General features: G+C 25.4%; 3 protein-coding genes across 5 annotated transcripts; 2 read left to right on the top strand and 1 right to left on the bottom strand.

Moving 5' to 3' along the window:
* Positions 1–122: 122 nt before the first annotated feature.
* Positions 123–4,809, top strand: LOC122715469 (ionotropic receptor 75a-like; the record flags this gene model as incomplete). Its single annotated transcript, XM_043937693.1, has 9 exons — positions 123–255; positions 500–675; positions 783–1,091; positions 2,588–2,718; positions 2,801–2,962; positions 3,363–3,568; positions 3,805–4,019; positions 4,130–4,398; positions 4,488–4,809. Coding segments are annotated over exons 1-9 (1,923 nt in total), but the record flags the coding sequence as incomplete, so codon positions are not given.
* A 277-nt stretch (positions 4,810–5,086) lies between these two features.
* LOC122715416 (methionine--tRNA ligase, cytoplasmic) lies at positions 5,087–10,257 on the bottom strand. Of its 2 annotated transcripts, XM_043937591.1 has the most exons (17): positions 10,225–10,257; positions 9,989–10,096; positions 9,413–9,564; positions 9,215–9,331; positions 8,993–9,142; positions 8,809–8,925; positions 8,622–8,743; positions 8,408–8,524; positions 8,290–8,328; positions 8,013–8,177; positions 7,583–7,859; positions 7,123–7,504; positions 6,797–7,010; positions 6,489–6,725; positions 5,718–6,039; positions 5,408–5,626; positions 5,087–5,303 (listed from the first exon to the last, which is right to left on the bottom strand). In XM_043937591.1, exons 2-17 carry the CDS (start codon positions 10,089–10,091, stop codon positions 5,154–5,156), a joined length of 2,883 nt encoding a protein of 960 aa, XP_043793526.1. In that variant the 5' UTR covers positions 10,092–10,096; positions 10,225–10,257; the 3' UTR covers positions 5,087–5,153. The 2 variants fall into 2 exon arrangements, with proteins under 2 accessions (XP_043793526.1, XP_043793527.1); XM_043937592.1 differs by lacking the exons at positions 5,087–5,303; positions 5,408–5,626; positions 5,718–6,039; positions 10,225–10,257 and adding an exon at positions 6,142–6,255 and having other exon boundaries at positions 9,989–10,216.
* Positions 10,258–10,863: 606 nt separating this feature from the next.
* Positions 10,864–13,077, top strand: LOC122715461 (N-acetylglucosamine-6-sulfatase-like). 2 transcript variants are annotated; one of them, XM_043937676.1, is made up of 9 exons: positions 10,864–10,974; positions 11,032–11,091; positions 11,207–11,413; positions 11,501–11,662; positions 11,724–11,894; positions 11,976–12,177; positions 12,248–12,540; positions 12,626–12,742; positions 12,819–13,077. In XM_043937676.1, exons 1-9 carry the CDS (start codon positions 10,864–10,866, stop codon positions 12,984–12,986), a joined length of 1,491 nt encoding a protein of 496 aa, XP_043793611.1. In that variant the 3' UTR covers positions 12,987–13,077. The 2 variants fall into 2 exon arrangements, with proteins under 2 accessions (XP_043793611.1, XP_043793612.1); XM_043937677.1 differs by having other exon boundaries at positions 10,923–10,974; positions 11,501–11,627; positions 11,788–11,894.
* The last annotated feature ends 12,390 nt before the right edge of the window (positions 13,078–25,467 follow it).

Raw genomic sequence — 25,467 nt, 5'->3', positions numbered from 1 at the left:
TCCATGTCAAAGCTGTCATATTTTCTCATGTAAAATGGAAGAAGGGATAACTGTTGGGAATTGTAACATGAACGCTGTATTCAGTCATTCTATGTGCAATCGCGAGTAACAATAACAGTGAGATGTATTTTCAAAATATCTTTTATTTGCAATTAATTGTTGTATCGTACGCGAGTAATATGGATATCATTCGCGATTATTTCATTTTTAAAAATGTTTCTAGAGTGGCTGGATTTTCTTGTGGAAACATTGAAAGTGAGCTACTTTTTTTTTATGAAAAATACACATAATATATAATTAAATTAATATTAGATAAAACATATTTTAAATATATTACTTTTTAAACATTATTATATTCTCAATAAATATATTTATTTTATTAATATTATATGAATTAAAATTTGTTTATTCCAAAAAAATTTCATAAACAAAAATTTTTTAAATTATATTATTTTTTAATTAGAAATCGGTTATAATATGGTTTAATATTTCGATATAGATGATTATCAAATTTTTAAGCTTCTAAATGAAGCAGGAATTGGAGTGTCTATTACTCAATTTACATCGATAATGAATATACCACAATTTTTGCATACTACTTATTGGAATTTAGGTATATTTGTGGATCTAGAATGTTTAGTTTCAGACGAGGATATAGTGAAGCTTTTTTACGAGGTATAATCATATTAAAAAAATTATATTCTTTAAACAATTATCTTGCAATTTAAAAATTGATTAAACAATTGATAACAATGAAATTGATAACAAAAACAATAATTTAGACTTCAACCTATTACATGTTCGATCATTTACATCAATGGTTGATTTTGGAGAAAAATATGAATCACATACTTGAATTATTAAATGATAATATGTTTAGTATCATTACGGATGTCACAATTGCTATATCAAAAGACAATGATTATATTTTGTATGACGTATACAATCATTGCAAAAATTACGGTGGTTTGTTAAATATTACGAAACTTGGTACTTGGACTAAAAACGATGGATTACAAATTATTTTACAGACAAATAAATTCTCCAGAAGATGGAATTATCATAGGATGAAAATAAAAATTGCTGGGCTTGTAAGTATATTCAAATAATTATTATATACAAAATAAAAAAGTAAAAATTGAAAAAATAATTAAGAAAATTTACAAAATTTATGAATATGATTATCAAATTTACTCTATTTAGCATTTTAATAAGAATATCATTAATAATACAATCATTAATATCACATCACAAACGGTGACAGGCAAAGTATCTAATAATTCATGATGCAATTACCCATATATAATATAAAATTTAAAAATTTAATCGATATTCTTTCTTGAATTCGGAATTTTTTTCCAAATTTTCAGAACTCTTAAACATCTTGATCGACTTCAATCTCTAAAATAAACTTATCGAAGACTGATTCCAAGGTTGGCCAAAATCAATGTCTAAATAGCCAATAGAGAGATCAATTCTCTCTTTTTGCTATTAATAATTTTGAAATATTATCTAATTTGAAAAAGTTTTTGGTCAAAAATGAAATTAATTTATATAATCAGTAAAAAGATCAAAAGAGAGTAAAGAAAATAAAAACATGTCATGATGATAAAGAACTTATAACAAACATATTTAACAAACATATTTAACAAATACTGCGAACAAAAGCTGAATTAGAGCGAAAGTAAATATTAGTAAATAAATCGATTAGATGCGGACATAAAAGAATTTACATTATTTAACAAAAGTTTAATTTACATGATTATTTATATTTCCAGTCCAATCGCTAGATTCTGTTGTGCTCTATTATTCTTAATTACTTGTGAAAACAAAAACGATAGCATTTAAATTTCGAAATTCTTTCTATAATTAGTTTCTATAATTTTCTATAATTTTCTATAATTAATTCGAAATTAATCTATAATTATTTGTTATTTAACACGAATAACAAAATTCGCAGCTTCTGTCTTTCTTTTTTTCTCTTACTTCTTCTTTCCCAATCTAATAATTTTCACTGTTCTGCAAATTGTCAATTAAAATTCTAATAGTTGACATTCGCTGAGGATTTTTTTAACTATGAAATTCCATAAGAAACTATTTTCTTTTTTTACAGAAAATTCTTCAATTTCATTACTATCATTAATCAATTACAACTTAATTCTATAGTTTGCATTTTTCAAAATGAAATTCAAATTTAAATAATTTTACAATTTTATATGATTTAAATAATATGTTCTATTCTTTGGACTTTCGATCGGAAATCATGTAAATAATTTTGAAAATAAAATCTTTCTTTTCAATGTCTCACAATCAATTTTCAATCAATGGTCATAACACTAATGAATTTGGATAGATGAATTTTAGATATTTTGCCTATCGTTATTTATTATCGCTAATAGTATGTTAAGAATTAAAAATTTCAGAATCATTTTCTTTTATACTAAAATATAATTTTAATTCTATATAATAAAAATTTTTTTATAAAAAAAATTCTTTTAAATAAAATATAAAAATTTTATATAAAAATGTAAATCGAAAACAGTAATATAATATAATAAATTCATCTATTTATGATTCTTTTATATAGGTAGTAAATAGACCTAAAAATCAAAGTTTGATAGATTATCTTCAAGAAGAAAATTTATATGAACACACAGATAATTGGTCTAAATTTGGATATGCTATTATGGAACATATTAAACAACTATTCAATTTCACGTAATTTTTCAATTTTTAAGTTTTAATATCTTTCAATATTATAATTATTTAAAAATATTACCAAAGTATTAAATATTTCTAGTTTTGAATTAATAGAATTAAATCATTGGGAAAAAAATGATAGCAATGGCCCATTAATTGCTGGTTTCAAAAATGGCATTTATGATTTAGGATATTTTCCATCAATTTTGACAAAAGAAAGGTTCAATTATGCAGATGTAATTATGCAAGTTTGGCCTGTAAGGTAATATATTTTAAAATATTTAATTCCTAATCATTTATAAATTTAATACATTATAAATGATAAGAAAAAACGATTATAATTTGCAATGTTAATTACGAAATTTATAATAATGTACATACGTACATTATATATATATATATATATACAATATTTTGAATTTGGAATTAAATGTTAATATTATAAATTTTTATTAATATTTATTTATTAATATTATAAATTATTTTATTTATTAATTTTTATTTGTTATTTTATTTTTATTTATTATAAATCTTATTTAAAAATTTATAATCATATATATTTCTTCACAATTTTTTTTTTATTTTTTAATGAATATTTGAACTTTTGAATTATAATAATGCAAAGTAAAAAAAAAAAATAATACAAAATAATTTTTTTTCAGAACATGCTTTATGTTTCTTACTGTACCTTCATTAAAAGTGGATATGAATATAATCTTTAGACCATTTGCAAGAAATGTTTGGTATATGATTTTATTATTAACAGTCACAATAATTCTCAGTTTATGGATTATTCTGAAACTTGAAAAGAATGATTCTGCTTATGGATCAACAATTCTTATTATTATTGCTGCATTATGTCAACAAGGTTTATCAATAAACCTTATCAAATTTAATTAATTAATTAAAATTCATGATGAATTGCATAATATTAATATTCATTATTATCAATTATCTAATATAGTTATTTACTACATTATTTAAATTATTTGGTTATTTGTAATAATAAAATTTTGATAAAGATTTGATCATCTTTTATATTGAAAGTAAATATTGCTATAGCATTACATTTAATATTTACATTTAATATTTTTGATATTACAGGTTTACCATTTTTTAATAATCAATTTTCAAGTCGTATTGCTTTTCTTCAAACCATGACTTTTGGTTTACTTGTATATAATTATTATTCAGCAGCTATAGTATCCAGTCGATTGAATGCACCTTTAGATAAAATGAATGATTCATTATATTCATTAATAAATAGTCGAATGAAACTTGTAGCATATAAAGATATTTATTTTAATATTCTATTGCATGTGAGTTCGAATCTTGCATGCAACTAAAATTAGAATTTTTTTCATAATTTTGTTTTTATCATGTATAAAATTAAATATTAATTTTTTATTATTGAAAAATATTTTCTTAGTCTTCTGTAGAAGAAGTTCAATATTTTAAAAAATATTGGGAGAAAATACCAGAAGAAAAAAGATTTCTTTCAATACAAGATGGTTTAAAAAAAATAACGACAGCTAAATTTGCTTACCATGCAGATCCTATTAATGTTTATCCATTTATAGAACGTGTTTTTGATAAACAAATGATCTGTCAGCTTACTGAAGTTCATTTACTTCGTCCTTCTTCATTAGGTTTGTGGTCAACGCGACATAGTCAATTTCAAGAGATAATAAAAATAGGGTAAGAATTTCGTAAAAATAAATTAATAAAAATAATTTATATATATAGTATATATTCTTTTAATTAGATTAATATTTATATAATTATAGTCTTATTAGGATATCCACTTCGGGGATTCGGAAGCGAGAAGTGATACGTTGGACTTATAGGAAGCCTTATTGTGATAAAGATAAACACTATGTATCAAGTGTAACGATTCATGAAACAATACCAATTCTACTTGTTTTATGTTTTGGCATCATTTTATCAACTGTTATTTGTTTTATAGAAAATATAATTTTTTACACAATTAGAAAAAAACAAAGACAAATAAAAGAATCTGAACACCGATTAAAGAAAAATAATCAAAAAAATGTAGCTAAAAGTAAAACTATAATAAAAATAAAAAAACTTATGTATAAAAAGACTAATAAAAAAAATTAATTTTCCAATAATAAATTTCTTTTGTAAAAGTGAATGAATTATATTTTTTTATTATTATTATTATTTTTTTTTTTAAGAAGAAATATTAGATAAATATTATAAGTTAAAATTTCATTTTTTATATATAAATTATAAATTATATTATTATATAAATTATAAGTTAAATTTATTAAATAAACTATATGAATTACATTATTTGAATGTAAAAAATACTATGTAGTTAATATTATTCCGAAGTGCATATGTTATAATAAAAAATATACAATTTTTTATTATACTAAACCTTGAGGTTTTAATGATGTAAAATGTATACATATTGATTGAGTATTTATTTATTTTTTCTTTTTTGACTTTTTTTCATTTGAAGTAGGAGCTGTTCCAGTAAGATCCGCTAATTGTTTTTTGAGTTTTAATAATTTTTCCACTTCAGGTTGCCATATCGATTTTTCTTCTTTAGCTTTTAATGTACGCACAAGATTACCCTAAAAAACGAAATCAATCGTTTTTATAAAATATATATATATAAATAAAATTGATATGATATTATTAATATATGTGTATATATATATTAATGTATATAATTTACCTGCATAGCAATAGCTGATTCCAAACTCGCTACGTCCATTAAAACATCTCCATTTTGTTCAGGTACTAAAACTATTTCAGGCTTTTTATTTTTCGAATCAGAAGACTTATTTTTTTCACTTATGAGATCAGAAAGTTTCTTCTTTAAATCTGAGAAAATTTGTACTTGACTGGATTGCCAACCGCTTTTGTCATGTTTGGCTTTCAATTCTTTAACTTTNATATATATATATAATACATAGCAACTATCATATTAATTTTTTATATTATTATTATATATTTTATATTATATATTATTATATAAAATATTCACTAACCAGTTCTGCAATTGCATTGTCCAAAGATTTTACATCGCTATGTTCATTTGTAGTTTCTTGTTTACCAGCATACTTTTTTCTTAATATTTCTATATTTTTATCTTCTATTTTTTTAAATAGAGGAGACGGTTTACCAATTTTGTGTGCCGTTGGAAGTATATTTGTAATAAGATCAGGAATATAACCGTAACTATTGGTGGCTAATCCTAATTGCGACCTTAATTCACGAGCAGTACTGGGCATAAATGGAGCCAAAAGAGCCGATAAAAGACACGCCATGTTACAGCTAATACCGATGATCGTTCCAGCTCTTTTTCTACACATAATAAAAAAAAACAAAATTATTTCACATTTAAATTGAAAACGATAACGCCACTTAATTCTATTAAGCGAGTGTTATTCATAAGTACTAACAGACCTGTAACATAATTTAATACATGAAAGTTGATTAACAGTCACAATCAGTTTATAGGACTTATTTTACAGCATAAAATTAACTCATGTAACAGCAATCCACATTGAACAAGGGTACCTAGGAAATAAAGATTTTCTAATCTCTAATATAATTAAAATCAATTTTTTCATTTTCTCAATGAAATAAAAATAACAAAAATAAAATACATAAAGCATGCAATGTCTCAAGTCCTTATAAAAAAAAAAATATAATAACGTTTTAAAAATAAAATATTTATATGAAAACACATAAGACCTATATTCACGAATTATATAATGTTATTAAATATTTAAAACTAACATGCCACTTACTTATCATTATCAGTTCCTTTGATTTTCACCCATGGTTCTTGAAACTGCATATATTGATTTCCATGTTTTGAAATTGCTAAAATATGTTTCAAACCATCACGTAATTTAGCTTGTTCCATAGCATATATGTAAGATGATAATTCACGTTGAGCCAATGCCAATAGTATCAAATCATCTTCCTGAAGTTCTATTGGTGGTATTTTAGATTCAAAATATCTTTCCACAAATACCAAAGCCCTGTTTGTTAAAAATTTTATTAAAAAACTAAAATTAGAATTCAATATTCTTTATTATGAAGAAACACATACCTATTAACAAAATTTCCAAAATTGTTTAATAATTCACTATTATTTTTAGTTGCTAAATCTACCCAATTAAAATTTGAATCTTGAGTTTCGGGTCTAACATATGCTAGATAAAATCGCCATACATCAGATGGTATACCTGTATCTCTAGCATCAGTTCCAAATACTCCAATACCTCTCGATTTAGAAAATTTTGTATCTTCATAATTAAGGTATTCTAAAATTAAATTATTAATAATTAGTGATTTAAATAAAAAAAACGTATAATATATTGTTTTTTTTTAATTTAATATATTATATATTATATATTATATTATATATATATATACCTGTTGCCATTAAATGTTTCAACAATATATAATCTTCATTAGCTGCTAATAAGGAAGCAGGAAACATGATTGCATGAAATGGAACATTATCTTTTGCCATAAATTGATATAGATCAACTTTTATATCTTTAGGTTTCCACCATTGCTCGTATTCCTTTGTATATCTTTTTGTAATACTGATATAACCAAAAGGTGCATCAAACCAAACATAAAATACTTTATTTTCAAAACCTTTTACTGGAACAGGTATACCCCATTTTAAGTCTCTCGTTATACATCGTGGTTTAAGTCCATCACGTAACCATGGTTTTGCAACTACTCTTGCAACACCTGACCATCCCTTTTCTACAGTTGACGACCATTCCTTTAACTTATTTTCTAACTGTATAAAATAATTTTTTGATTAAAATATAATACATATATAATAAATAATTTTACAAAATATATTAACAGTACTTACTTTAGGTAAATCTAGAAAGAATTGCTCCGATTTTTTGATAATAGGCCTATTACTACATACTTTACATCGCGGAGATATTAAATCTGTTGCATTTATTAAATGACCACATCCATCGCATTGGTCACCACGTGCATCTTCATATTTACATCTTGGACAAGTTCCTTCTACAAATCTATCTGCCAAAAATCTATCACAAGACTCGCAAAGAAGTTGATCTACAGTTTCACTTAATATATAACCTTGTGATTTAATTCTTAAGAAAAATGTTTGCACAATTCTGAAAAAAATAATTATATTTATTATAATAATATTTATATATAACAATATGCAATAATATACATATTTTAAATAATATAAAATCTTAAAAAATTACATTTTATTATAAAATTAATATAAGATATATCTATATCTAATATAAGATGTATCTTACTCTGTTTGTTCAGGTGTCGTAGTACGACCAAAATAATCAAATCCTATATTAAACCATCGATAAACATCATTATGTATATCAAAAAATTTGTCACAAATACTCTGAGGCGTCGTTTTTTCCTCTAAAGCTTTAGCTTCTGTAGCAGTACCATATTCATCAGTACCACTAAAAATTTTTATTTTTATTATAACATTCAAGTTAGTTAGAATTTCAAAAAATGATAATGTTATTATTACTATTATTATTATTACATCATATATGAAAAAAAAATACATACCTAATAAAAAGAGTATTATAATTTCTTTGTCTACAATATCTATAAACAAGAAATTTATTTGAAAATATATACATATATTTAATATTCTTAAAATGCTGTTAAATATTATAAGACAAACCTGGCAAAAATATCAGCAGAAAGAACACAACCAATAATATTTCCTAAATGAGGAACATTGTTGACATAAGGTAGTGCTGATGTTATTAAGATATTTTTTTCATCTTTTTTTGGTAATCTAAAAATAATATATAAATTTATGTTAATTACACATTTATTACTTCTTTTAAAATACTTTGTTTACTAATATTTTGTTATTAAATACTCAAGCTTACACAGGATAAGGAAAATTCTTTACATCAGGATATAATATAGACGACCAATTGCTTGAAATAATATGCATTTCTTCTTGACTAACTGCTTCTATTTCTTTTTCTTTAGTTGGACTAAGCTGAATCTAATAATATTTATATAAGATATTGAAAAATTATAGTAATATCTAATATATTTTAATAAACTTACATCAGCTGATTTAGGAGATCGAAAATTTTGTATAGTATTAATAGGAAACCAAGATACAGCTTGAATACTGAAAATAGCTTTCAAACCCCTTTCAAATTTATATTCTTTGATAGAATCCTAAAATAATTAAATTTAAACAAATGTGATATTATACGATTGTAACATATATAATAATAAAAAAAACCTGAATAATTGGATGTGATTCAATATTGGATATCCAATTATTAATATGTTGATATTCTCTACATAATTCATTTCCAATTTCTGTAACTAATACAGTAGACCATAAAGTTACCCAAATACATATATCTGCTAATGATAAATCGTTATTATCCTAAAATGATTTTAATCATATCTTAATATTACAATAAAGATATAATTAATAATTAATTTTATAATAAATTACCTTAATTAAGTACTTTTTATCTTTCAATACATTATTAAGTTCTTCTAATAAAGACCATAAACCTGATTTATGTGTAGTTTTATAAATTCCTGTACTACCATAAAATACTATAGCTGACTGTACAATATATGATAATGTTTTATTAATCTGTCATTATTATATAAATAAATGTTTATGATATATTAATTATATTTTTACCTGTAATTGAGATATTTCCCATTCTAACCATTTGTTATTAATAATTTTTGATTCTTCAGATGGAGGTATTATAAGTTGCATTGCTGCATTAGTACTAAATAATACTAATCCGGATGATAGTTCAATGGAAGGTAAACGGCCTAAAAAGCTTCCTATATATAAAATAAAAAAACATATTTTACAAATTACAAATCTATTATTAATTATATAAAAAAATGTATAAACTAAAGAAATGATTTGTAATGTTATATTATATGAATGATTATTAAACGTATGATTATTAAACAAAAAATAAACATTGCTTTAATATAAAGCATTTTATTTAAATAAAATTATAATTTCATATCGCTACAATTTCAAAATTAATAAATAATAATATTTAAAATATAAATGATATAATACATTATCTATTAAATCATTAATTAAAATTAAAACTATTTAAAAAAAAAACTATTTTATAAAATTTAAAAAAAAATTAATGAATTTAAAAATTATAAAAGCAATATAGATGAAATTGAGATATGATATTTCATCATATAGTTAGAAAATAAATTGTTTGAAACGGAAATACTCTACCTTTTGGTTCTACCTTTTTTACGGTAACAGATTGTTGAACTACTTTAGCTGCGATTATTAATTTTAATGTATTGGGATTGTCTTCGTTTGTCAAAATATTCATTTTTACTAATAAATTAATAAATATTCACAATAAATAGATGAAAATATTTTCAGCACACAACCGACACATGTGAGCGACAAGTAAATGCAGTATGGAAACGAACACCATGAATGAAGCACATTAATGACATTACCTATTTATTTAAAATCTAACCTCAAAAATTGAGAAACACTTTTTCATTCATACTATTTACTTAACAACATCCATTATAATATTTTTTATTAAGATGAGATAAATCATACAATGATAACTTGTTTATTTTTATCTTATATAGTATAATGTAAAATCTAATAAACATTCAATGATAGTTGGTAGTACTGAAAGTTGTAGTATTGTTACATTTATGAATTTTTCAATTATAACATTTAATGACATTTTATATTTATTATAACAATTAATTGAAAGAAAAGTTTTAAAAAAAATATTTTAATTGATTTTTATCTTTTTTCTTTTATACATACAAATTTATAGTAGATACTATAAATATTAATGTTCTAATGTTTTTATAATTTAATTCTGCAATTAATTTTAATATTTAAATTATATATTGATTTTAATTTACATAAATTTAATGTAAAATAATATAAAATAAAAATATAAACTTAATTTGTATAATATTTTTTAGAAAGAATTTATAAAGTTTTTAATTTTTCACTAAATTATATAAAATAACTTTGAAGTTAGGGGAATACCCTTATTTTTGTATTTATTTTCACGAAAATTTTCATAAATAGTTTAAAATTTGAAAAAAGAGTTTAAAGAACTCGAAAAGATGATTATTTTATCTATTTGTTTTTTTATGTATTATATATTAATATCAGATTGTGCAAAAAATATTGTATTAATTATTACTGATGATCTAGATTTATTTCTTGATGGAATGGTAAATATATAAAAAAATATATGATTAAACATAAACATAATTAATTATTGTTTTTAGACTCCAATGCAAAATACATTGGATTTAATTGGAAATAAAGGTGTAACATTTTCAAATTGTGTAAGCTTTTTTCTTTTTTTTTTAATATTTATAAAATATAATTTATAATAAATAATTAATTACAATTATTAATTATAATATTTATATAATTAAAAGTATTTTTTCTAATAATTAGTTTGTTGCATCACCTATTTGTTGCCCAAATAGGGCATCAATTTTAACTGGAAAATATCAACATAATCATTTAGTAGTAAATAATTCAATTAATGGTGGATGTAATAATATTGAGTGGCAAGAATTACAAGAACCAAATACATTTGCAGCATATTTAAAAAAAGAAATGTTTTATACAACATTTTATGCTGGAAAATATTTAAATCAGGTATATAAGTTACTTTAAAAGTAAATTATATTCAATTTTATAAAGATAAAATAAAGAAAAAAAAAATTTAATAAAAAATTCATAAAGTATGGAGATAAAATAGTAGGCGGAGCTGGTCATATACCAATAGGATGGGATTGGTGGGCTGGTCTTATTGGAAATTCAAAATATTATAATTACATTTTATCTATAAATGGAACTGAAAAAAAATTTGGTAATGATCCATCTGATTATCTTACTGATGTAATTGTAAGTGTATAAATTAATGTATATAATTTTTCTATAATATATTAAAATAACATTCTTTCAGAGTGATATGGCAACAAACTTTATTAAAACACATAATCCAAATCAACCATTTCTTATGGTTTTAGCACCTCCTGCACCCCATGCACCTTTTACACCAGCACAAAGACATATCAACAAATATAAAGATGTGAAAGCTAAAAGAACACCCAATTTTAATACACAAAATCAAATGGTAATATAAATAATATTTGATATATTTGATACAAACTTTCATGTTACTATATAATTTTATTAAATTATATTATTTAATTAGGATAAACATTGGTTAGTAAAAAGAGGACCATCTCCACTTCCTGACAATTTATTGCCTAAATTAGATGAAATCTATAGAAATAGATGGGAAACATTGTTAGCTGTTGACGAACTTGTAAAAAATGTATATCAAGTTTTAAAATTGCAAAGTTTTTTGAATAATACTTATATTATATTTACCTCTGATAATGGATATCATATTGGTAATATAGTTTGTATTTAAATTTAATAAGAATTAAAAATAATACATCAACTACATATTATTTTATTTAGGTCAATTTAGTATGCCAATAGATAAACGTCAACCATATGAAACAGATATTAGAGTTCCATTATTAATACGAGGTCCAGGAATTATGCCATCAAAAATTTCTGCACCTGTTAGCAGTGTTGATTTATTTGATACAATTTTAAGAATAGCTGGTATAAAACGTCCATCAGATGGAACTTCTTTTTTGGAAAAATCATTGCCGAAAGATAGAACTCTTTTAATAGAATATAGGGGAGAAAAATCTAGAAATATTCCATCATCAGGTTGTCCAAGTGACTATGATCTAAACCTTACAGTATGTATTCTATATATATAGAAATAATTATAAGAAATATTTAATATAAATTTTATTTTTCTTAAATTTATTATTATTTTTATAGTTATGTGAAAAAGATATGGCATGCAAATGTCAAGATGCTGCAAACAATACTTTTAGTTGTATACGACATATATCTCCGAATTTTAATAATATTTTTTGTATTTTTGAAGACAATAAGGTATTATTATATAATAATAGTTACAAAATATTATAAATTATTAAAATTATCTTTGATTTATATTTTTTTTTTGTAGCATTATATTGAAGCATATAATATAACTACAGATAAGTATCAATTGGAAAATATTGGTTACCGTATGAATCATCATCATAGATTCAGATTGAGGAAAAGACTTAAGAAAATGAGTATTTGTAAACAGGAAGAGTGTATTGTTACAAATATGAAAAGTATATATATATAAGTACAAATATATTAATATTATTAATATATCTTACTTTGTCATGTATATTTTATAAAATATATATAAAAATAAATATTTATTTAAAAATTGATTTATTATAATAAAGTTATTATATAAATATAAATAAATCAAATATCATATAAAATAAAATAATTTACTATTACAATATGCAATTTATCATTTTATATAATTGATTAAATATTTATTAAATAAAACATTCGTTTATCGATGAATTTATTTTATGTTGGTTATATTATGTTGATCATAAGTATACAAAGATATGAATCATTAAAAGTTAGAAATGCCGACGGCCGTCTTACTTCGAATTACTGCATTTATGGAAATCGAGCGAAGGATACGCTGTGAATCTGGATATAAGAATAACTCGCCTTGCTTCCCGGGTACTTCGAGCGAACTGTTTTCTTAGCAAATATTTTTATTAAAGCCCCGCGGTTCGAATATCTGAATAGCAATCGTGCTATTCGGGGGTGCAGAAAAAGAAAACCGAATGAAGACAGAACGCAGAAATATGCTTCTGCCATATCCATAAATTTAATCTATTAAAACGTTTCAATCGTTTAAGAAATAATGAGATACTAAAATTATCTAGAAAAATGATCCATACGAAAGAATATATGTAATGGGTTTTTTGTATTTTATTAATTAAAATTTTTCAATTTTTTTTTTCGATAATATGCATAAATATTCGTTAACAAATTATTACATTTCCTCAGATAGTAAATTTTTCTGATTTTAAATAGGGGCAAGTATGAAGCAAAATTCCCCGATTTTGCTCTTTTCAGTGTCAAACACCGTAAAAGATCCTTTCATATTGTATAAAAGAACGTCGAATGTTTGTACACTCAAGTTTACTGTTCTATGGGTTGTTTAATTGTTTACACAGATGGTATTTGAGGATAATATGATGTTTATAAAATTACACAAAATACTACATAATTTTATTGACATAAAAATATACATTAAAATTAATTACTTATTTTATTTATTTTTTTAAATAATATAATTAAATTTATCATAAATCGATAATATAATAATTTCAAAAAATTTCGTTTCGTAAAACGATATGATAATTCAAAAAATAAATTTTTGTTTTAAAAAGTTAATATTAAGAACATAAAATTTTCGTCTAGAGAAATTTATAAGTCGAATTATGATACAGTGCATTTCACTTAAAAAGAAGCACAGCTGAAAATGCAGCATTGAAAAAGAGAGTTTGTGGGTGTTTCAGTAAACAGCATGAATTCCGGCTCGATCGATTGGGTGGAGGATTAACAGGCCTCAGCTCGAATTGTGAAGTCGTTACATCGTCACTGAGACGTGTAAGTCGGCTTGCAAAAAGTCCTTTTTTCTCTCTCTTCATTGATCGACAGAGCGAGTGATCGCTTCCTTGTGCATTAGGATCAATGGCTTTCGTTGGCTTCTGAGTTTTGAATTCTAGTTTTCCTGCCCCCCGGGGATTTCAGTTTTGTTCAATTTTTAACAATTCATATTATGAAAGTTACAGCGTATGTTCGTATGTTAGTAAAATATTCGTAGTAAAAATTTTATTTCGTTTATATATATATACATACATATATATCTTTAAAATATTGATTGATAATTCAAAAAATATTAAATAAATTAATTTAAATTATTCATATCAAAATCTTCATGCGCGTTTGTATTGTTTATAATAAATAGGATTATTGTAAAAACATAACAGTTTGAATTTAAATTGAAATCAATCCATTATGATATTCAGGTGTAATAAATAACAAAAGTGATCTTTGATGTATTTTAATCACAATATTTACAACTTCAATATATGATTTGATATAATTCTTTTGCAAATTATAAATAATATTATAATTATAATTATAAATAATGTTAATATAATATAATGTTATGTTAATGTTAAAATTATAAATTCTTTCTTGATAAAGCCAGTTTAAACGTATTGAAAAAATTAAGAATATTTACTTTTATTTTTATTTATTTTTCTGAAAAGAAGACAAAGATTGATTTCTGCTAGATTTTATTTTTATAATTTGTAAAGAAATGTTTATTTATTTTTCTTTTTTATTCTCTCTTTTCTCATTATAAACGCTAATGCGAGTAACATAAATTTGCATCAAATATTTTATAGAATGAGAAAACAATGAGTTACAAACTTTCTTCAATAAACTTTGTCTGTGTTGTTCTATAGAATCTTAATTAAGATTCACGAATTTACATTCTACACGCTTGAAAAAATATTATATAGTTAGAAAAGTATTATATAATTCTCTATAAATCTGATTCTATTTCATTAATTTATTACTTCATAAATTTATATTAAATATAGATTATAAATACAATATGATTCTTATATAGAAATATTATACATAATATACATAATATATTAATAGTATATCATTTATTTATATTCAGTTATAAAAAATATTAAGACGAAGTCACATACATATAATTAAGTATAGTAAATACAAATCGTTCTATTTCTTAAGTATATAAATACAAATCATTATATTCTATTACAGAAAAATAAATAAAAAAATAAAATATATTATTAAATTTCTACAAATATAATTATCAATAATTATAATTATAATTTATCATTAATTACAATCAATAATCAATATATCAATAATTATAATTTGTCCATTAACTAAGAAATAAAAATAATAAAAAGAAATACAGAAAGGAGTGTCAGTATTCCTAATAGAAGATAATTTCAATAGTATTAAATTTCACGACCGATAATAATAAAAGCACAGGGTTCGCATTACGGAACCGCTTATCCGGACAACAGTAGTCAAATCAAACACGAAGCTATTAACTAGGTCAACATTTTGGGTTTGGAGTACTTAGTCCCAACTACTTGGTACCTTCGTCAGTGAGCTGTACATCGTATATATGTATTTGCACATATACGAAACAAGAATTTCACGGTGAACAAGAGCAAAGCAGCCGTGTCGGACGGTCTTAAATAAATATCTAATGTAGAGGTCGCACGGGCTCTCTTTGCCCCCACCAATATTGTTTTAGGCACGGCCCTTGGCTAGCGAAGTTTTGTAATTCGAGAAACGAGCGCCACTCGTGTCTGTAACGGACAAGATACCAATAGGTGTCGGAAGATTCTCAGTCGCGTATTACTTAAGTTCTCGAGATATCCTGTCTACACTTTTGTTCTTGTATCCTGCAATGACAACATCCATCGTTCTGTGAATTGTGCAGCTGTCAATTTCTCTATTCTATTATATATCCCAATTATATTATATATTTCCATCGATGATTATAATTCTACAATATTAATATAAATATTTTTCAATTAATATTATTTTCGTTCGAAATTTTGATTGAATGAAATTTTGAAGTAATGAAAATATTTTAAGAAAGTTATTTTAGAAAATAAAGTCTATTAAAATAGAGTATTTAAAAGAATTAGAATAAGTTTAATTAAATTGCATTGTTCATATTTTATAATATATAAATAACTTTAACATTTTTATCTTTAAAAAAATTTAGATTTACTAATTTAAAGTCATGAAGTATTAAATAATTTTATAATCTTAAATATAAGATTATAATTTAATAATGCTTTAAATATCCTTTTTATATCTTTGAATGATCTAAATTATTAGTTTTTTGATTTGAAAATTTAAATATTTGAATATTTTTTTCATCAGATCAAAAACTCTTATATATTTATAAATATTTTTTAAAAATTAAATTAAAAAAGTCTTATTGTGGATTTTCTTTCAGATTTTTTTCTGAAAAAACAAACCTTTGAATAAATATATCTACATATATTTACCGATTCTGTCTTTCTTTTTTCTCGTTCCATCCGATGTAAGATTTGTTTTTACTGGTATTTGTTGCAGAAATAATTAATTAATAGCAGAAAGTTCTCCAACTTTGTCGTTCTTTCTCTCACTTTTTCTAACCGTAACCTCTTCTTTATTGTACCGACTCATAGCTGCGCTCAGTTAGCTGCTGAACCCCTTTTGCTCGTACACCCCTTATTACCGTGTCGCAGCTTGGTTAACGCGAGCGGGTTAATGAAAAGCTCGAGCAAATATAGAATTTCTCGTAAAAACTACAAATTACTGCTGTGTCGGGTGCATAGCCGCGTGCAACGAACTTCGTCCTCCTACTCTTTTCTTTCCCTCTCTCTCTCCATCCGCTCTTCTTTTTTCCTTTTTCCGCCCGTGAAAATTATACAACGGTATAATACGCGAGAATAGGAAATAATAAAATGTTTCTGGACGTACTTCGAAGATCGTGTCGGGATTTTATGACGGAGAATTCGCAGAATCGCGTGCGAGATGAAAACGTTATTCGAATATGTCCGTGTTTCACGGTTTTTTCCTGTGCCGCTTAAAAGGCCGAAATGAACGTGCCCGTAAAGTTTTTAATTTCGCAAGAATCGTGCTACCTCTAGCGTAAATGTTCTGTGAAAAAAAGAAGCGTTCGTCTTGTTAAAAAAAAAAGAGAGAGAGAGAAAGAAAAAGACAGAAATACTCCAAATATTAAAGATGTATATTATACGCGTTATACTTTATTCCGTTTTAATTAATACTATGATCTATCGTTAAATATTGTTGATCTTCGATACTTGTATTGAACGATTAAATTAAAGGAATATGAATTTATCATATTCTGTAAAAAAATGGAAATTGTAAACGATTATTATCATTATTTAATTACAAAGTAAAATTTATTTATAAAAAATTGATAATTTTACAAAAGGAAAGATTTATTTTTAATATATTATTTTTTAGTATTCATTTCAACTGTTTTGCAAACTCATATAACAAATTCAATAATACGAAATAGTAAAGTTGCGTAATTTATTGCATTTTGTTCTATTACATTTTATATTGCACATTTTTCCATTATAATCTTTTAATATTCTCTTCAATTACTATTAAAAACTCTATATAATTGTAAATATATAATTTTTTAATAATTTTGGTTATTTTTTCATTACATATAATTACATATTATAAATTGAACGTCTTTTTTATTCAAAAAGACTAATAAAATTTGTCAAATATGATTTATATTATTATTTTTCCAACATTTTTGAAATTTTCTTTTATGATAATAAAATAAGCTACAATTTTACGCTCTTTTCATATTATATTATATTATATGAAAATATATTTTAGATAAAATAAAGAAAAATAATAAAAAAAGTATATAATATTTTATTTTTAAAGAGTATAACTTATACTTCAAATAGAGATGAGAATATTACTTAATAAATGAAATTATTAGATCTAAATACTAAATATTATTATTTATTTTAAAATATTTTAATTTATTATGATAATATTATTATATTTAATATTTTTTTAATGCCTATCAAAATAGCTTTTAAATCATTTATAAATCAGATTCAATATTCACTTTGTATTGCATTCTTATGTAGCTATATTGAAATAAATAAATGCTATATAATGAAAATTTTCATTATACAATTAAATTTTCTATATAAATAATTTATAAATAAATAAAAATAATTATATCAATCTTCTAAAAATCATTTTCTAATTAATTCATAGATTGAAAAAGATTATATAAGTAAGATTTACTGGATAATTTTGTGTCTATATAAATATTTATTTAAAGATTTAATCAATAATCAAACAGTTTTAATCCTCTATGGTCAAGTATATTTACATATCATACGTTTTAGGGAATGTAGATCATATTTCTTTTGTTTTAAGATTTCAAAAAATTTGAAAAAGTTCTGAAATACTTATTAAAGTAAATATCTATTTATTACTACTAATATATAATCAATCATTTGTCAAATGTCCAAAAGAATTACCAACATATATAATGGAATAAAAATTCCAGAAACGGATTTAGGAATAAAATTTTAATCCATAAATGCTCATAGAGGCCTAATTAATCATTTCTAAACATATAATAATTTTATAATAATGTTCAAAACGATCCAAAAGCTATTGAGATGATCCATTTCTAATGAATTACGATCGCGAAAGTTATATTTTATTTCTACGATTGCACAATTCTTCTTCGAAGCGATCTCATTTCCTTTCATCCATGCTCAAAGAGCGTATTACGATTTAGAGCTCAAACGTGACAAATTTACGGATAGCATAGCATATAGCATAAGCAGTAGAAATAAAGGCAACAATACGCGAGCAACTATATTACTTATCTCGCATTATATTATTACATTCGTAGTCTCTGTTTGTCAGTTTAAAACCAGGAGCCATTAGCAGGTATTATTTTAGCCGTGATCCAACGTTAGCGAGAACAATGGCGTCACTGCGGGTTACGTCCCACGATATTAAATGAGGCGAAGTGATACATTTCGAGGGGATAGTCGAGCAAATAGGGATGATGCGGTGATGGCACGATGGGACATAAGAAGGAGGGAGAAAGAGCGATGGATTTGATAGAAAAGGAAATAGAAATGATGAGGGAGAGAGAATAGAGATGATGAAGAGAGATAGAGAGAGAACTTGGTCAGAAATACAAGGGTTTAGAAGAGGAAAGGGAGCCAGCACGTATTACGTTACGCCCCTGGGCTGTGTAAATACCACAGTGCTGTAATCTAGAGTTAATGGTGCTCTCATGATACGAATGTCTATTAAAGCCCTCGAAACTTATCTACAAGACCTATTGATGCTCTTTACGAGAACGAACTCGATAATACTTATCTATATCACAGTTTGCATTTGCTTCGGAATAAAAAAATAAATAAGAATATTTCGATCTTTCGTTCCTACGAAATATAACAATCAATTTTATTTGGTCTTTGTATGATCTGTGATTTTCTTATATTTAATTTTAAATTTTCTCTTAATTTAATTATAATTTTAATTTCGATTGAAATATTGCAGAATTTTAAATTGATAATGATACTAATGATTTTTAATTAATATTATATTTTATTTTATTTTTGAGTCAGCCATTTTCATTACATTATCTAATAATAAAATAATAAAAAATTAAAAACATTAATCTAATCTATTTCATTTCATCGAAATGATGATGTTTCATTAAATATCAATTATTTTACAAGTGAAATTATCTAATTGTAAGTTTCGATTTCGCGTTTCTAATCGTAAAGTGCGACGCGAGCGATCAAAATTGAATGTGATTTATCGGGACGTGCGGCGTCGTATAATATATCAGTGGAGGCAACAGGCGAAAATAATAGTTTGGAGAATGTAGACGATATCAATGCGCAACCGGGTGGTAGTGTCTCTGACAGCGCAATTATCTGGCCTCGCTTGCGGTTGTACGCCAACCCCTTTTATTATCGCCATCCCCAGAATCAACGCTCCTATCATACACGTTCTACCCTAATGCTTGCGTATTGCCGAGGATTGTCAGATGATATCTATCGAGCTTTGTTGTAAGTCTCTCCTCTATATTTTTGCATATATATTAGTTTTTTTTCAATTTTTTTTTCTTTCGCATCACTACAACAAAAGATTAATCAATTATTTAGAAAACAGTTGTAGGCGGAAATCAACATTTTTGAACAATTTTTTTCTACATTTTCATTACATTATCTAATAATAAAATAATAAAAAATTAAAAACATTAATCTAATCTATTTCATTTCATCGAAACGATGATGTTTCATTAAATATCAATTATTTTACAAGTGAAATTATCTATATATATATATAACTATCGTTCGGCTATTGTTTTTGAAATATTTGCAAAAAAAGATTATTATTATTGAATTTCGTCTATATGTACGTTACATCGTGTACTGCTTATCTATTATTTCTATAAATACATTGGCATTCAAAATATATAAGGGATAATTCGATCGATAAACTCAAACTTCTTCGTGGATTTTCATGGGCTTGAAATATCTTAATTCCAACCCATAGCGGGTTTAGATATTTCATGGATTCTTCGGATCAGCGAAATGCAAAAATATCTAAAACAATTTTTTTGATAATCGAAATTATATTCATCATAATTACAATGATAATGATATCATATCATATTCTATTATTATAATTTCGACCATTCTAATTTCGATCGTTCAAGGATTGTTTTATATTCTATTCTTACATCAAACTATAATATAAATACTAAGTTTAGTGATATTAATTCATTTGTTATATATTTTGAATGTGTAAATGGCATAATATATATATTTTTTAATAATTAATAAATGGCATTCACATGTCGCTGTATCCATTATGAATACGTGTAGACAAAATTAAATAATAACAATTTTTTTATAAATATCTTGGAAATTATTGTTAAGCGATGATTATACATATAGAAAAAGATGATTCAAAATGTTGATTTTTAACTCAACATGTTGAAAAGTTATCAAAATCGTAGATAACCGTTTCGTAAATAATTATAGAAATATTTGATCGCTCAAAATGTTTATAACTTGAAAAATTTATTTATTCATTTTTTGAAATTTAAAATTTAAATTTGTAAAAATAAAAATTTAATTTATGAATAGGTATTATTATGATATGAATATTACCTTATAATTCCCTATATAATACCCTATATTATATAATATATATAATATATACCCTATAATATATAATATATAATAATATATATTATAATACCCTATAATTCGTTAATTTTGTTAACGATGAGCTTTTGTTATTAAAAAAATATCTAAAAATAGAACTTGATTTATGTCGTCATAACGATCAAGATATGCACGCTTGTTAATAGCGATGATTTAGAGTATTCGAGTATCTAGTTTCATTGGACGCTATTGATTAAAAGACAATTTGTCCGACCGTTTATGGTTGTGTGTACGAACGTTCTGCGGTTTCGAGGTCTCTCTATTATTTCCAGTCGTGGTTACAATACCGATATTGAATAGTAATCAAAATTCGTAGTAATCAAAACTCGCGTACGCGCATTGAATGGAAATAGGCGAATGAATTAGATTACATGGGGAAGTGATTGTATTATTTATTTTTATATCATTGCGCCCGTTAATAAAATTCGAAATGCGACAAATATCGTGGCAAGATTTTAAACAAAATTGTTCAAGGAAAAGCAATTTAAAAAATTTTATTAATTTAACGCGTATATTTAATATCACAAATTTCGATATTTAAATAAATGAAATATTTGCAACTATCTGAAAAATCACAATAGAAGGTGAAAAAGTGAACATCTATTCTATTTATGGACAATTTAATAAATCTGGTTTTCTTGCAAATAGGATGAATAACTCCTTTTTTTATATTAAAAAAAACAAGATTCTAGAAGAGTGTATAAATACAATGAAACAAAGCACGGTAAAAAGTGAAAAAAAGAAAAGACAAAAAGCAAAGGAAAATAGAAAAGAGATACAAAAATTACAAAAATACGTGGAAGAAATACGAAATACAAAAATAAATCAAGTTTATACAAAATTTAAAGCCCTGTGATGTTTAATCTATAATTAAATAAAAAAAAGTAAAACGAAAAATTAAAATATCTACGCATCTCTTTATCCATTATCTGATAATCGAAACCAAAAGAAAATGAATCAATCCTATTGACGTGATACATTTCTATCTTTTTCTTAATTCAAGCGCAATACTTTCGATTCCTTTTATTTCATCGATTATCATGGTGAACAAAGTGAAAACCTCTTTTCCCGGACGAACGAATCGATACTTGGAACAGAGCCCGAAGGTGTGATTGTATAATAAAATAGAGCCGGTCGCGACAGATGAAACGTTGAAACGGTGGACAGATTCACGCGTACGTGCACACGTGTATCGACACAATACGTCTACGTTACGCGCGCACCTGTCAACTCAGAATGTAATCGCGAAAATCAAAGAGATCGTGATCAACGAGGCGGGAGACTCTACATTGATAGAGCCTCGCATTTGTCGAGGTGATAGCGAAAAGAGAAGATCCGAGGGTGTTACTAGGCAGGAAGCCATTTTGAGTTACTGACTTGATTAACAGTCGAGTAGAACAAGAGAGAGAGAAAGAGAGAGAGAGAGAGATCTTGTGTGCATTTGTTCCCATGTATGAACAGCAACATTGAGAATCCTTGTTTGAACCAGCGAATAGGAATCCTTATAAGCGTGATAATCGAATAACAATGGTTTTCGTTGGTCGGTGTCGTCATGATTATGCGACTGATTATCCCTTATTGCACGAATGCGTTTGATCGTTTCATTCATTATTTCCTCTTCGCTTTTTTCATTTTTATTTATTTTTGTCTTAAAAAGTTTAAAAAAGAAAAGAGATCTTTCTTTAGCATATTCATTTTTATAATTCGAAGTATATGGATTGGATCCACGGAGAAGTTTTATCGGTTTTACTTTTTAGTAAGATAAATAATAACTCATACTACATTTTTTACAATAAATTCATTTTATGAAGATGAATTTTTACGTTTATGCGAATATTTTATTTTTATCTGAGTTTAATCAATGTAGATTAAATAGGAATTATATATATTATAGGAATTAGACATTTGTTACATCTATTTGAAATAAATATTATGAGAGAACATTATGGGTCAGTAAATAATTTATTTCATCAAATTTCATGTTATAAAAAAAGATAAAATAATAAAAAAAGATAAAAAAAGATTTTAAGGATAAATAATAAAATTATTGATATCTATATATAAATTTTCGATATATATTTCGAAAAATATAAAAAACTCTTAAATTATACAACATAATATAAAATTCAAATTCGATTTAAAAACTTAGATATATATATATATATTTATTGTAGTAAATTAATTTACCTCTTCATATCATAAAACCAATATTTATTTTTCTAGCAAATAATAGAGTATAGCATACTTATCTCGATATTGGAAAAGCATCGTTAAACATTTTCGAATCATACGGTACCACTTGAATAATTCACAGATCTTTTCAACGATTCAATAAAAAATTATGATTAATGCCTTGGATTTGAACGAGAGGGAAGAACAGAAGAGGACCTCCGGAAGCGATTCTTTTTTTTTTTTCTTTTTTTTTTTTGTTGAATCTTTTTTCACGGTGAATATTCACAGTGAAACCGCGGAAGAACCGTTTGAACATCGAAAAGGAGGAGCAGCGAGTTGAAGGGAATAGCGACGTTTTAAGACCTTAAATTCTAGATTTATATCGTGCAACGCCAGGCAAAGCCAGACCTGGCACGATGACAGCTTTCGAATCGCTGGCAACCCTTCGGCCCATGGACGCGATTGGCTGTCTCTAGGGGTGGTGGGTGTGGCCCCCGCGGAAACCATCATCCCCGTCGGACGTCGAGACTTCACGGGATCCCCTCTACTTTTCCATCCCTCTGGAATGTGCAGCTTACCTAAACGAGTCCTCTCGACTCCCCAGGCGTTTTGGAGGGGATCGTTGGAACTTCCTCAAGGGGAAATACTGGGAGGGAGAGGGGTGACAAAAGAAGAGGGAGGTATCTGTGTCTAGGGACGGATAATCGGTCCGCATTACTGCCTCTATCTCTCTTTCTTTCTCTCTCTTTCTCTCTCTTTCTCTCTCACCTTTCCACCCGTTTTTCTCGTTCCCTTCCCTTCTATCTCTATTCTTGTCTCCGTTTATAGCTTTGTAAGGCTCTGCAATAACGCTTTGAACGGTGCCCGCCCTTTTTGGTAGAGAGGAAAATATGATGGAAATTCGCGTGTCATTCGACCAATAATTCCCTTCTTGTCAGATCTTTGTTCGACTCCTCGCACGTTAATATGTATTATACTGTACTCTCTCATTTAAGGTTGATGATTTTATTATCTCGTTATCTCGAAACATGAGAGTTATATAGAGGTACGATATAAAGGTAGATTACATGAAAGGGTTCTTTCGTCGGAACCCTTTCTTCTTTCAAAGATGAAGCCTCGTTCGCTGCTAGCCTGTTTTTGATAAGAATGATCCTTAGTTTGTTGTACGAATGGACTTAATTGTCGACACGTTTTTAACCGTCCAAGTCGCGAAATATTATTCGTGATTTGTAGATTATATATTATTCCCGTGTTATCTATATGGTAACAGAGAAAGAGAATTAGAGAGAAATATAATACCAAGTTCGGAAAATATTAGTCAAATTCACGTGAATGGAATGTTAAATTAACATTGACCGGGGAATCGGTTGTTGAAGTTATGGATAATGACAGTCGAATTAAATTCGCAAAGATATTTACGAGATATTTCGAACGAATGGACGGATCTATGCAGATTTTCCGACCTTCCCAGCACTTTGGATGTATTCAGGCTATCGTTGCATACCTACGAGGGTTCCCGGGTTGAATTCTCATCACGGGAAAACCCGTCGGGATTTCACGCGTCGGCTCGCATTACTGAATCCTACATCGAGTTACAGGGATTATAACGAGCCGAGATAGGCTCTAAGTTCTTTTCACTACAAAGTTTCATACAATCCTCATAACACGCGGCTTACTTTTTATCCTTCTTTCACGGTACTCTCTGTAACGGCGGCGAAAATTCCTATTCTAATTTTTTTATTC

The sequence above is a fragment of the Apis laboriosa genome, unplaced genomic scaffold (assembly GCF_014066325.1).
Source record: "Apis laboriosa isolate Shangri-la unplaced genomic scaffold, ASM1406632v1 scaffold35_cov144, whole genome shotgun sequence".
Taxonomy (NCBI): Eukaryota; Metazoa; Arthropoda; class Insecta; order Hymenoptera; family Apidae; genus Apis; species Apis laboriosa.
Note: the sequence above shows the minus strand (reverse complement) of the source record. Positions and strands in the feature narration are given on the sequence as shown.